General features: G+C 43.6%; 1 protein-coding gene across 2 annotated transcripts in view; it reads right to left on the minus strand.

The window, feature by feature from the left end:
* Positions 1–13,083, minus strand: part of creb1b (cAMP responsive element binding protein 1b) — an 82,138-nt gene that overhangs the window by 27,814 nt on the left and 41,241 nt on the right. For both annotated transcript variants that reach the window (XM_078551548.1, XM_078551549.1), the window contains one exon: positions 10,275–10,399. In XM_078551548.1, coding sequence (XP_078407674.1) covers positions 10,275–10,379 — 105 coding nt within the window. In that variant the 5' untranslated portion in view covers positions 10,380–10,399. The remainder of the gene's footprint in view (positions 1–10,274; positions 10,400–13,083) is intronic.

The raw sequence follows: 13,083 nt of genomic DNA on the forward strand, positions 1-13,083 counted from the left end.
GGTTTGGTAACAGGTAAACTGAGGTAGGCGCAAAGGTATACAGACAGCTTAGCTCAGGATCGAAAAGGACATTGAGGATGCACACAATCTGGTTCAGCATAAGGTGGTGACCGGGAAGGCAATGGGGGTCAGTTCTGAGTGCAGTGTGTTTGTAGCAAGTCAAAAGCTATGGCTCCAATCTTTTCAATGACTAGCTGGAGGAAACTATCAAAACTGGACACTAGACTGTCCGACAGCATAGAGGCAGAGGGGTTGGGAGGAATAGTGGAGTTGTAGAGTTGAATGCCATCAGTATACATATGGAAGCTGACCCCTTCTCTATTAAAGAACAAAGGGCAGCATGCGAATATAGGAGGGAACCATGGGTGGCTCGATGTGGAATTGCAAGGTGATGCTGTGAAGTGGGAAAAGATGCTTTTGATAGAGATACTCTGGCTACAATTGGGTAGGCAAGAGTTGAACCAAGCTACGAAAATACCACCAAGCAGGGCACTGATGGAGCCAGGTTGGCAAAGTATGGTTTGGTCACCTGTGTCAAAGGCTGCAGAAGGACGAGGACCTATAATCACCACAGTCACAAAAATTTGTTCAGGTTGTTTTGGTGCTGTGTGACTCATCCAAACAGCACTTGCAGGAGAGACAGGCCCAAATCTGTGTGGGTAGCAACGTATCCAAACAGCAAATGCAAATGGTACAAATTTGGAAGGCAATAAACCTCATCCAAATAAGGATTCCAGGAGCAATGGGCACAAATCTGGGAGGTGACAACATATTCAAGGGCTTGGAAGAGGAAAAGGAAGTTGAAGATAGGGGTGGTTTCAACAAAGACGCATCAGAGTTAAGTTCCTTTGAGGTGAGCTTTTTCGAGGAGGGAGAAAATGACAGCAATTGTAAAATACCAACAGATCTTTTAATTTTGAAAAGGGGCAATCGGATATGAAAGGTGACTTTTATAGAAGTATTAGAAGAGGACGCCAGAGATGCAGTTGAAGAAATGGATTATGAAAATGGAAAGATATGTGGCAACGCAGAATTTATTGAGACCAGCAACAGTTTCTCCGATATAGCATGATATGAGCTGAGACTATAGTGGGAAAATAAAATGAAGATTCAGGATTTTGAGATGAGATATTGATATGGGTAAACATCTGGATAAAAGTGCCTGTTAGATTTGAATGAGAGGTGTAAACTGCCTGACGATTTAACATCAGTACCTAATGTTAACAGAGTGAAATTTAACAATGTAACAAAGGAGTAAGAACATAGGAACAGGAGTAGGCCATTCTGCCCATCAAGCCTGCTCTGCCAAGCAATTAGATCATGGTTGATCATCTACCTCAATGCCAATTTCCCACACTTTCTCCATATTCCTTGGTGTCATTATTCTCCAGAAATCTATCGATTTCTGTCTTGAACATGCTCAATAATTGAGCCTCCACAGCCCTCTGGGGTAGAGAATTTAAAAGATTCACCACCCTGAGTGAAGAAATTCCTCCATATCTCAGTCTTCAATGGCGTACCCCTTAATCTGAGATTATGTTTCTCGGTTTTAGACTCACCAGCCAGGGGAAACAACTTATCTACATCCACCCCGTCACACCCTGTACAAATTTTCTAAGTTTCAATGAAGTCACCCCATATTCTTCGAAACTCTAGGGAATATAGACCTAGTCTTCTGAATCTCTCCTCACAAGGCAATCCCACCATCCCAGGAATTAAGTTGGTGAACCTCCCATGCACTCCCTCTATGGCAAGTATATCCTTCCATAGATAAGGAGACCAAAACTGTGCACAATACTTCAGGTGAGGTCTCACCAAGGCTCTATATAACTACAGCAAGACATCTTTACTCCTGTACTCAAATCCCCTCACAATCAAGGCCAACATACCATTTGCTTTCCTAACTGCTTGCTGCACCTGCATGCTAGCTTTTAGTGACTCATAAACCTGGATTCCATTGGCAAAAAAAAGACCCTGCCTCTGACCAGAATCTTCAGTCATTTTTTTCTCTTCTATCCTGCTCTGCAACCTCTGGAAAAACTCTAGATCAACAACATCTTTCAAGCTTGGCTTCTAATTCCTGGATTCCTCTCAACATCAACTCAACATTTTCTGCTCTGGGCACACTGGCTATGCCATAAGACCCAAACTCTATCTCTCCTGCGAAATTCAAAGTATCTCGGGTCAGTCTATTGCTCTACCCCCATCACCGCATTGATTGAGAGAGAAGATGGAGCATTAGGGAGAGTCGGCAGCGCTCGTGGAAGGAAGGGAATAGGAAAAGGATCTGAATAATTCAGGAGAGGGAGCTGGGGGAGAGTGACACAACCCAGTGGCTTCTATAGGTTCGTGTCCTGTCTGTCATTGTGCTGTGACAGAGAGAGAGAGAGAGAGAGAGAGAGAGAGAGAGAGAGAGAGAGAGAGATATAATGATGAGGATGGTTAGCGCCAGTGGTTCGAAATCGGAGTTTATCGTCGGCAGAAAATACAAACTGGTCAGGAAAATCGAGAGCGGCTTGTTTGGTGATATCTACTTGCTGATTAACATCACCAACAGGGAGGAGGTGGCAGTGAAATTGGAATCACAGAAAGCGAGGCATCCTCAGCTTCTCTATGGGAGCAAACTGTACAAGATCCGACAGGGAGGAGTTGGCATCCGGGGGAATGTATTATAAGGATTGTATGTCCTAGGCCAACACAGTGGAGCTTGTTCTCCAGTCATCTTGGATCCCCTTGCCACTGGGTCAAGGTCTTGCTCCATGAAGCCTGTGTGGTAGCAATGGCCACCCCACATTAAAATAACTCATGCACAGGCATCTTCCACCCCCTTAAAACGAAGTTCAGGACCTGGAATATAAGGGCCCTCATGGACAACTCCAACAGCGACAGGCTGGAATGGCATACTGCTATCGTTGTCCGGGAGCTTAGGCGTTTCAACATTGACATCGCCACCTTAAGTGAAACCCAGCGGGTAGGGGAAGGCCAGCTCAAGGAACAAGGTGGCGGTTACACCTTCTTCTGCAAAGGTAAACCAGTAGAAAATCACTGCCTCCACAGGGCTGCCTTTGCCATTAAAAACAAACTAGTTGGCTGTCTCAAAGACTTGCAGGATAAACGAGTGCCTCATGATATTTCGGCCCACCCTAGCCCAGAACCAATGCACTACAGTCCTCAGCGCGTACGCCCCAACACTGGATAATACCGACAAGTCCAAAGGGGAATTTTACTCCAGCCTCGAAAAATCCCTGGCCCAAGTCCAAGCGGGCGTAAGCTGATCCTCCTTGACGACTTTAACACCAGAGTTGGGAAGGACACAGATCTCTGGGGAGAAGTAATCGGCAGAGAGGGGGTAGAGGAATCCAATACCAATGGTACCCTGCTCCTGACAAAATGCCCAGAACACGGCCTTGTCATAACCAACACATTGTTCCATCAGAGATACAAGTACAAAGCCTCAACATCCTCGCTCTAATCACTGGCACCAGCTCAACTAAGTCATTGTCCGACTGAGGGACTGCAAGGATGTGCACATCACCCATGTCACGACAGGAGCCAACAACTGCTGGACGGACCACTGCCTAATTCGCTCTGCCATCAACATAGCCCCAAAGCAGCAATAGCAACAGAAACAATGCTGCAGGAAAATCACTACTGAGGCACTCAAAGACTCTGGTAAGAGAGCCCTATTCAGCCAGAGCCTCGCTGCTAACCTGGTGACTCCAGGTGACCCAGAGGGTCCATGACACCTGGTCTGCCCTCAAGGCCTCCATCACCAGCACCTGCAAAGAGACGCTTGGTCACTCCACCAGGAAACACCAAGACTGGTTTGATGAGAACAACCAGGATATCCAGGAGCGAATAAGCCACAAGCTCAAGGCATTTCTGAACCTGAAACAGCAACCCAACGCGAGAGCAAGAAAGCAGCTCTACTGATGGCTGAAGGCTGAGGTCCAGCAAAAAAAACCCCGCAACCTAAAGAACAGATGATGGGTGGAGAAAGCGCAGGAGATCCAACAGTTAGCCAACAACCATGATATATAAGGTTTCTTTAGCACAGTCAAGGCCACCTATGGCCCAAGCACCCAAGGCCCCACTCCAAGCACAGAGAGATGCTCCACAGAGAGGCAGTCAGCACCTACTGGAAGGAGCACTTCCAAGATCTTAACAGAGACTCTGCCTTCAACATGAGTGTTCTTGACTCCATCCCGCAGCATGCTACCCGCCACCATCTCAGCACAACCCCAATCCGGCACGAGGTAGAAAAGGCCATTTGACAGCTAAAGAGCAACAAGGCATCAGGGGTAGGTGGAATCCCCGCCAAGGCACCAAGGCAAGGCAGGGAAGCACTACTGGCGCGAATACATGGCCTCATCTCCCTTATATGGAAGGAGGAGAGCATGCCAGGAGATCTGAGAGACGCTGTAATCGTGACCATCTTCAAGAAAGGTGACAAGTCTGACTGCTGTAACTGTAGAGGAATCTCCCTGCTGTCGGCCACAGGGAAGGTCATTGCAAGAATCCTCCACAATGGCCTTCTCCCTGTGGCTGAAGAGCTCCTCCCAGAATCACAATGCGGATTCCGCCCACTAAGGGGCGCAACGGACATGATCTTCACCGCACGGCAACTGCAAGAGAAATTCAGGGAATAGCACCAACCCTTGTACATGGCCTTTTTTGACCTCACAACAGCCTTCTACATTGTCAACCATGAAGTGTTATGGGGTATTGTCCTGTTTCAGCTGCCCCCAAAAGTTTGTCACCATCCTCCACCTGTTCCACGATGTGCAAGCCGTGGTCCTGACCACTGGATCCACCACAGACCCAATCCATGTTCGGATCGGGGTCAAGCAACGCTATCTCATTGCACTGATGCTCTTCTCGATCTTCCTTGCTGCAATGCTCCATCTCACCCTCAGCAAGCTCCCCGCTGGAGTGGAGCTAAATTACAGAACAAGCGGGAACCTATTCAACCTCCGCTGCCTGCAGGCCAGATCCAAGGTTGACCCATCCTCAGACGCTGAACTACAGTATGCAGACGATGCTTGCGTCTGCGCATGCTTGGAGGCTGAGCTCCAAACCATTATCAACACTTTCACCGAGGCGCTCGAAAGCATGGGCGTACACTAACCATATGCAAGACAAAGGTCCTCTACCAGCGTGCCCCCACCCCCCCAATCTGCACTGCCCCCTGGTTATCAAAATCCATGACGAGGCCTTGGACAACATGGACCACTTTCAATACCTTGGAAGCCTACTGTCAACAAGGGTAGACATCAACGATGAGGTTCAACAATGCCTTCAGTGTGCCAGCGCAGCCTTCAGCTGTCTGAGGAAGAATGTTTGAAGACCAGGAATTCAAACCCGGCACCAAGCTCACAGTCTACAGAGCAGTAGTGATACCCGCCCTCCTATATGGCTCAGAGACATGGACTATGTACAATAGGGGCCTCAAAACTCTGGAGAAGTACCACCAGTGCTGCCTCTGCAGGATCCTGCAAATCCATTGGCAGGACAGACGCACCAGTGTCAGTGTTCTTGCTCAGGCCAACGTCCCCAGCATCAAAGCACTGACTATGTTCGATCAGCTTCGCTGGGCGGGCCACGTCATCTGCATGCCTGACACAAGGCTCCCAAAACAAGTGCTCTACTCGGAACTTCAACACAGCAAGTGAGCCCCATGAGGGTAGAGGAAATGCTTCAAGGACACCCTCAAAGCCTCCTTGAAGAAGTACAACATCCCCACCGACATCTGGGAATCCCTGGCCCAAGGTCCCCGAAGTGGAGGGAAAGTATTCTGGAAGGAGTTGAACACCTTGAGTCTCATCTCTAAGGGCTAGGTGAAGCCAAGCGTCGACAATGAAAGGAGCGTGTGGCAACCCGGGCAACCCACCCACCCATTCACCCTGCCACCGCCTGCCCCACCTGTGACAGAGATGGTAGGTTGCGCATTGGACCCTTCAGTCACCTGAGAACTAATTTTGGTGTGGAAACAAGTCATCCTTGACCCTGAGGCACAGTCTAAGAAGAGACTCATGCACAAGGATACCCAGGTCCCTTTGGACATTGGCACTTCCCAACCTCTCACCATTTAAGAAATATTCTGATTTTTCTACCAAAGTGAATACTTCACCCTTATTCACATTATATTACATCTGTCATGTTCTATCCCATTCACTTAGCCTCTCCAAGTCCTCTTGAAGCCTTCTTGCATTCTCCTCACAACCTACATTCCCACCCAGTTGGTGTCATCACCAAATCTGCAAATATTACAATTGGTCCCCACATCCAAATCATTTATATGGATTATGAACAGCTGTGGACTGAGCACTGATCCTTCCAGTACTCTACTAATAACACTCTGCCATCCTGAGAATGCTCCGTTTATTCCTACTCCCTGCTTGTTAACCAATTCACAATCTATACCAATATGTCCCCCCAACCCCATGCGCTCTAATTTTATTTACTAACCTCCTGTGTGGGACCTTATCAAAAGCCTTCTGAAAATCCAAATACATCACATGCAAAGGGTTCTCCTTTATCTATGCTACAAGTAACACTCTCAAAAAACTCCAACAACTTTGTTAAACATGATTTTCCTTTCATAAATCTATATTGACTCTGCCCAATTTTACCATTCTTTTCTAAATGTCCAGTTATCACCTCCTTTATTATAGATTCTAACATTTTCCTTACTACTGATGTCAAACTAACAGGCTTGTAGTTCTCTATTCTTCTTCTTCCTCCCTTCTTAAATAATGCGGCTACATTTGCTACATTCCAGTCCACAGGAACCTTTCCAGAAAATATAGAATTTTGAAAGAGTGTGGATTCTTCATACAATATTGAGTATTTTTTATAAGAAAAAGAATAACTTTCATTTATGTACTGCGTTTCATAAACTCAATGTCCCAAAGTGCTTTCACAGTCAATGATGTCCTGTTGAAGTATAATCACTGGTGTAATGCAGGGAAACATAACCAATTAATGCAGAGGAGAACAGGAATTATTCTTAACGCAATGTTGAAGGAGAAGGAACTTATCTCAGGAAAAAGAAAAGGGTTGAACTGAGATTGAGGAATAAATAAGGAGGAGCTTGGTATCATCAGCACACATGTGGGCATACGAATTAGGAGGAGTAGGCCACTCGGCCCCTTGAGCCTCCTCCGCCATTCAAGATCATGGCTGATCTGATTTTAACCTCACATCACTGCCCACCCCGATGGCCTTTCACCCCCTTGCTTATCAAGAATCTATCTACCTCTGTCTTAAAGATACTCAAGGATTCTGCCTCAACCACCTTTTGAGGAAGAGAATTCCAAAGTCTCTCAACCCTCAAAGAAAATTTTTTCCCTCATCTCTGTCCTAAATGGGTGACCTCTTATTTTAAAACAGTGCCCCGAATTCTAGGTTCTCCCACAAGAGGAAATATCCTTTCCACATTCACCCTGTCAAGTCTCCTCAGGCTCATATGTTTCAATCAAGTCGCCTCTTACTCTTCTAAACTCCAGCGAATACAAGCCCAGCCTGTCCAGCCTTTCCTCATTAGACAACCTGTCAATTCCAGGTGTTAATCTAGTAAACTTTCTCTGAACTGCTTCTAATGCATTCGCAGCTTTACTTACTCTAGTACTCCAGATGTGGTCTCACTAATGCCCCGTATGACTGAAGCACAACCTCCCTACACTTATATTCAATTCCCCATGCAATTAATGATAACATTCTATTCGCTTTGTTAATTATTTACTGCACCTACATACAAATCTTTTGCGATTCATGCACTCAGATATGCAGGGCCCTCTGCATCTGAGCTCTGCAACCCCTCATCATTTAGATAATATGCCTCTTTTTTATTCGTCCTCCTAAAATGGACAACCTCACATTTCCTACATCATACTCCATTTGCCAGATCTTTGTCCACTCACCTAACCTATCCATATCCTTTTGTAGCCTCCTTATGTGCTCTTCACAACTTACTTTTCTGCCTATCTTTGAGTCATCAGCAAATTTAGCAACCATAACATCGGTCCCTTCATCCAAATCATTTATATAAATTGTATAAATTTATATAAATAAATTGTAAAGAGTTGATTTCCAGCACTGATCCCTGGGGCACACCACTTGTCACATTCTGTCAACAAGAAAATGAGCCATTTATGCCTACTGTTTCCTGTTAGCTAGCCAATCCTTTATGCATGCCATTATGTTACCCGTGACACCATGAGATTTTATTTCCGTAATAACTTTTGATGAGTTACCTTGTCAAATGTCTTCTGAAGATCTAAGTACAGTGCATCTACTGGTTCCCCCTTATCCACAGCACCTGTTACTTCTTCAAAGAACTCCAATAAATTGGTTAAACATGATTCTCCTTTCACAACGCCCCGCTGACTCTGCCTGATTACAATGAACTTATTTAAGTGCCCTGATATAACGTCTTTAATAATAACTTCTAACATTTTCCCCATGACAGATGTTAAGCTACCCCATGTCCATGGATGATGTTGATAAGGAGCAGCATAGATAGGGGCTAAGAATAAATCCTTGGCAGGAGACTCAGAAGTTAACAAAAGTAGGACAAGCCAGTGCTGGAGATGCTTGAGCTATGATTATATAGCTAAGAGCTGGACAATGGAAGAGATGTGTTGGAAAAGGACAAGGAGTGTCAATGCTTCTCATTTTTTAAATAAACTGGGTCTTATTCTTTCTTGGTCTGGCTTTTCTACCCAGTAACATATTTGTTACAATCCTGACCCAAATCAAAAGGCCCACCCCATTTTTAACTTCTGTTGTGCTAGATACAGCTTAAAATTTTGTAGTCACACGATGACAAAGAAGCTTTCAAAAATGTAATTATATTTTGAAAAAAATCCAGAATGTTCCAATGCCACCACTATAAATGGTATCGCTCCAGATATGTATGCAGCTTTGCTTTGTAAGACACAAGGTCTAAGGTGAATGATAACAGTGCTCAAGAATGCAAACTTAATACATAATGTCAGAATCATGGAGTAATTGCTGTACACAATAGGTTAGGAGTAGGTAGAAGTTGCCCCAAAGGTCAAGAAAGCACCCATTCCCAGTAGCACTTCTGTTCTTTCAGTTAGTGGTGAATTATGGCCAGGTTTGTGCTGCGGGTTTGGCCTGCTAGGAATTGAGCTGAGATTGCCTATGCTGTTGACACATAAATCAACCCTTTTCAGCCAAACATTTTCTCCTCGTCGTGTAAGGTCACTGACTTATGCTTGGATATGGTTCCATGGACATGGACAGCATTCGACCTAAACTATTAAGTGCTAGTGAGGTATTTGACTGTGGAGGCAATCATAGCTGAACTGTGTTCTTGCTTGTAATGGAACAACATGTCTTATTTAAGGGAAGCAACTTTGGAATAAGGAAAACTACAACCTTTTACCTGAATAAACTTTCTTCAAAGGAATTTAGGACCAGATACATCATGAGGTCTTATTGGTGACAAGAACATTTGATGTAGGTAAAACAGTGTATAAAGGATCATTGGTTTTCAACAGGTATTTTTTGAAGAGAACTAGAAAGGTACAGAAGCTCAAAATTCTCTCTGAACACATTGGACCAATCACTCTGCTGTATATCAATAAAGTCTGTTCCATATACTAAACCACAAAGTGTTCCATGCTTACTCAAAACATGTTATGAACCATAGAAGAAAGGAGGTCGATTGCCAATAAAGTGTAGTCACTGGAACATAAGAAATGTGGCAGACAATTTGCATCCACAGACAGCAATGTGGTAACAACCAGATCATCTGTTTTAGCTAAAGCGGTTCAGAGATAAATACTGACCAGGACACCAGGGAAAATTATCCAGGCTCCTCTTCAAAATAGTTCCCACCTCAGCAGGAAGGATGGGGCACCTTGGTTTAACATCTCATCCAACTGACCCCACTTCTGAGAATGTAGCACTCCCTCAGTATTTGAAGCCATAGCATTCTGACTTGAGAGATAACAGTGCTACCACTGAGCCGGTTGCTGGGTCTGCATGAAGTAGGAACCCTGGCTGATTATCCCCTCCCTTGCCAGGGCTACTGAGACCGGGACCAAAGGTGGAACTGGCACAACTACCCTGACAGAAATTAATTAACTTTATCAGTTAGAAAGTTTCGAAACCAATTTTGAGAGAAAAGGACAGTTACATATGTAGGGTTTAGGGAATATTTCAAAAACATTTAAATTGAAGCTGGGAATACTTGTGCTTTCACCTGTCACAAGTTATCATTTGTTAAGCACATTGAAAAATACCTGTGCTATAGTTGCAAGCTGTGCTTGTGTCTGAACTGCTAGTTGGTGGGTTTCCGTTTCTGAAATTGGAGTGTCACCATGTTGAGCATCTGCACTGGAATCCATTGCTTCCTTTACCTGCAGTACTAGAAAATACAGAATGAAAGCATAAGCAACACACACTGTCAGCAATACAACATACTGGGAAAAGCAGGTGTCCACTATACATCAATGATTTGGCAAGTTATTCAAAAAACTGCTTCCGGTTTCTGAAGCCACATGCTGGTATTGTTTTCCTTGGAGCAGAAAAAGTAATGATGAGATTTAAGAGAAATGTTCAAAATGACAAGGGGTTTGATGGGAGCAAATAAGGAGAAACTGTTTCTTTTGGCAGGAGGGTTAGTAACCAGAGGACATTGGCAACAGAGTCAGAGGGGAGATGAGAATTCCTTTTATGTAGCAAGTTATTATGATCTAGAATGCATTGCCTGCAAGGGTGGTGGAAGCAAGTTCAATAATAATTTTCAAAAGGGGATTAGTCATATACTTGAAAAGGAACATTTTCAGGGTTATGAACAAAGAGCAAGGGAGAGCGACTATTTGGATAGCTAAAATTGATTCAATGTATTGATCAGAATTGTTTCTTGGGGTGCAATGGTGGCAGGGGTGAGAAGGAGGTGTAAAGTAAAAAAAATTATGCTATCAACTTCAGTGACAATGATATGGTAGATATAGTTTATCTCACAACAGTGGAAGAGTCAGATGTTACGTAGGAGTGTTTCACGAAAGAATGAATACCTGCATTGCACCATTGCAAGCAAGATTTATATTCAGTATATGCACTTATGTATCTTAACTGTACTTTCGACAGTCACATAAATATGCCATATCTAATTATGAAATGCTGCTGCACCTGGAAACTACAACAAATGGCTGATGTATATGGGGGATTTGATTTTAGGGTTCTCCTGTCTCAGTTATATTTCAGTTTTTAAATTTGAGTTTCTTCCCCCCCTCTGTTGTTTCTCCTTTCCCGAAGGCAGTGGATTCACAGGTATTAAATTGGTCTTTCAGTACCAGGTCCATGTGACCATCCTGCATATTGTAGCTTCCGTAATGAATATCTCACTGTTTGGGGGTGGGGCTAAGCCTCCTCCTGTATCACTGGACATCTTCCAGAAGTGAGCTCGCAAGGCGATTCCACAGTCACACCATTCCATGACCACCTCCACCACCAACCGCCCCCCTCCCCTAACTTCTAGCCCAGGGACAGATCCGGCAACAGACTCCCACTACACCTGCGCAGTCAAAACTGACAGGGAAAATTCAATTCTACAAAAGGACTTTGAAAAACCTCTGTGCTATTCATTCTTAACACGAGACACAAAAATGTTCGATTTCTCCATAATTAATGGCTCCCTTTCAGTCTTGAAATATGTGATTGCTGAGAACACAACTTAATTAGTGGCTTGTTAATTTCAGAGTAAAACAGGAATTTCTGCATTTTCATTCAAGGAGAAATTTTAGCCTGCAATTAGTCTCTTTTATAGTTTGTTGAAACATATGCTCCTTAAGTTTAGGTTACACTATTTTTCTTTTTAAAATGGTGTGCTCAAGAAGAGGGCAGGAGAATCCAGGTGGAACATATCTCCATTACAAATGAAAGAAGTGCGTAGAAACTTAATATAGAGAGACTCTTAAACAGCAAGATCAAAATAGTTGCACCAAAAACAAAAATTGCTGGAAAAACTCAGCAGGTCTGACAGCATCTGTGGAGAGAAAGACAGTTACAAAATATATATATTATTTTCCCACCTATTTCTATTATTATTTTTAAAATTTATTTTCATTCATTGTTTTATCTCCACCTTTTAGCCTATTTCAATCTTTTTAACCCCACACCACCCCCACCCGGGCCATCTGTCACTTGCTCGTGCTGTTTTCTACTCTTAATGTCACCATTAGCACCTCCTTTAGCTAGTATCATCACCATCAACGCCCCTTCAACCTTTTGTTTTTGACATCTTTCGCAATCTCTCCTTTGCCTCCACCTATTTCTGGCCTTCTACTCAGCTTCACCTGTCCCACCTCCCTTAAACAGTGTATATTTCACCACACTTCTACTTTTCTTTAGTTCTGAAGAGTCACATGGGCTCAAAACGTTAACTCTGTCTTTCTCTCTACAGATGCTGTCAGGCCTGCTGAGTTTTTCCAGAAATTTTTGTTTTTGTTTCAGATTTCCAGCATCCGCAGTATTTTGCTTTTATCTTTTCTTTCAAAATAGTTGCATGTTTGGCATGCGTCAATGGGGGAAAAAAAGTCAAAATTCATCCGAGATTAATTTAACAGGCAGGAAATTACTGGTAAAAGTCATAAATAAAAACTGTACACAGTTTAAAAACTTGCACTATGCCTCAATCATATGCAGAAATACTACTCTTAACATATTACAGAGTTATACTCTGAAGTGGCTTCACATGGACTGCAAACAGACTTGTACAGACTGTTTCCTGTACGTTCAAGATTTTTTGGCTTCATCACTCATCTATAAAATGCACAAGGTTAGAATATAATGTTCAAAATTTGTTTTAGAACAAGTGTAAACACAGCTGTTAAAGCGATAATTCAGTCAAGCCCATCACTTTCGCTGATATATAGCACATAGAGCTTTGCAATTTTTCCCCATACTAAGTCCAATGTACAAAGAAAGGTTGCAGCACCATGAACACATTTAGTTAGATCATATGGTCTCTCAGTGCTCAATGCAAATATAATGGAATCTGTGGTTTAAATGCTGTTTAAATAAAACACTCAGAGGTGACATTCCATA

Source organism: Cetorhinus maximus, chromosome 11 (genome assembly GCF_964194155.1).
Source record: "Cetorhinus maximus chromosome 11, sCetMax3.hap1.1, whole genome shotgun sequence".
NCBI classification, from domain to species: Eukaryota; Metazoa; Chordata; class Chondrichthyes; order Lamniformes; family Cetorhinidae; genus Cetorhinus; species Cetorhinus maximus.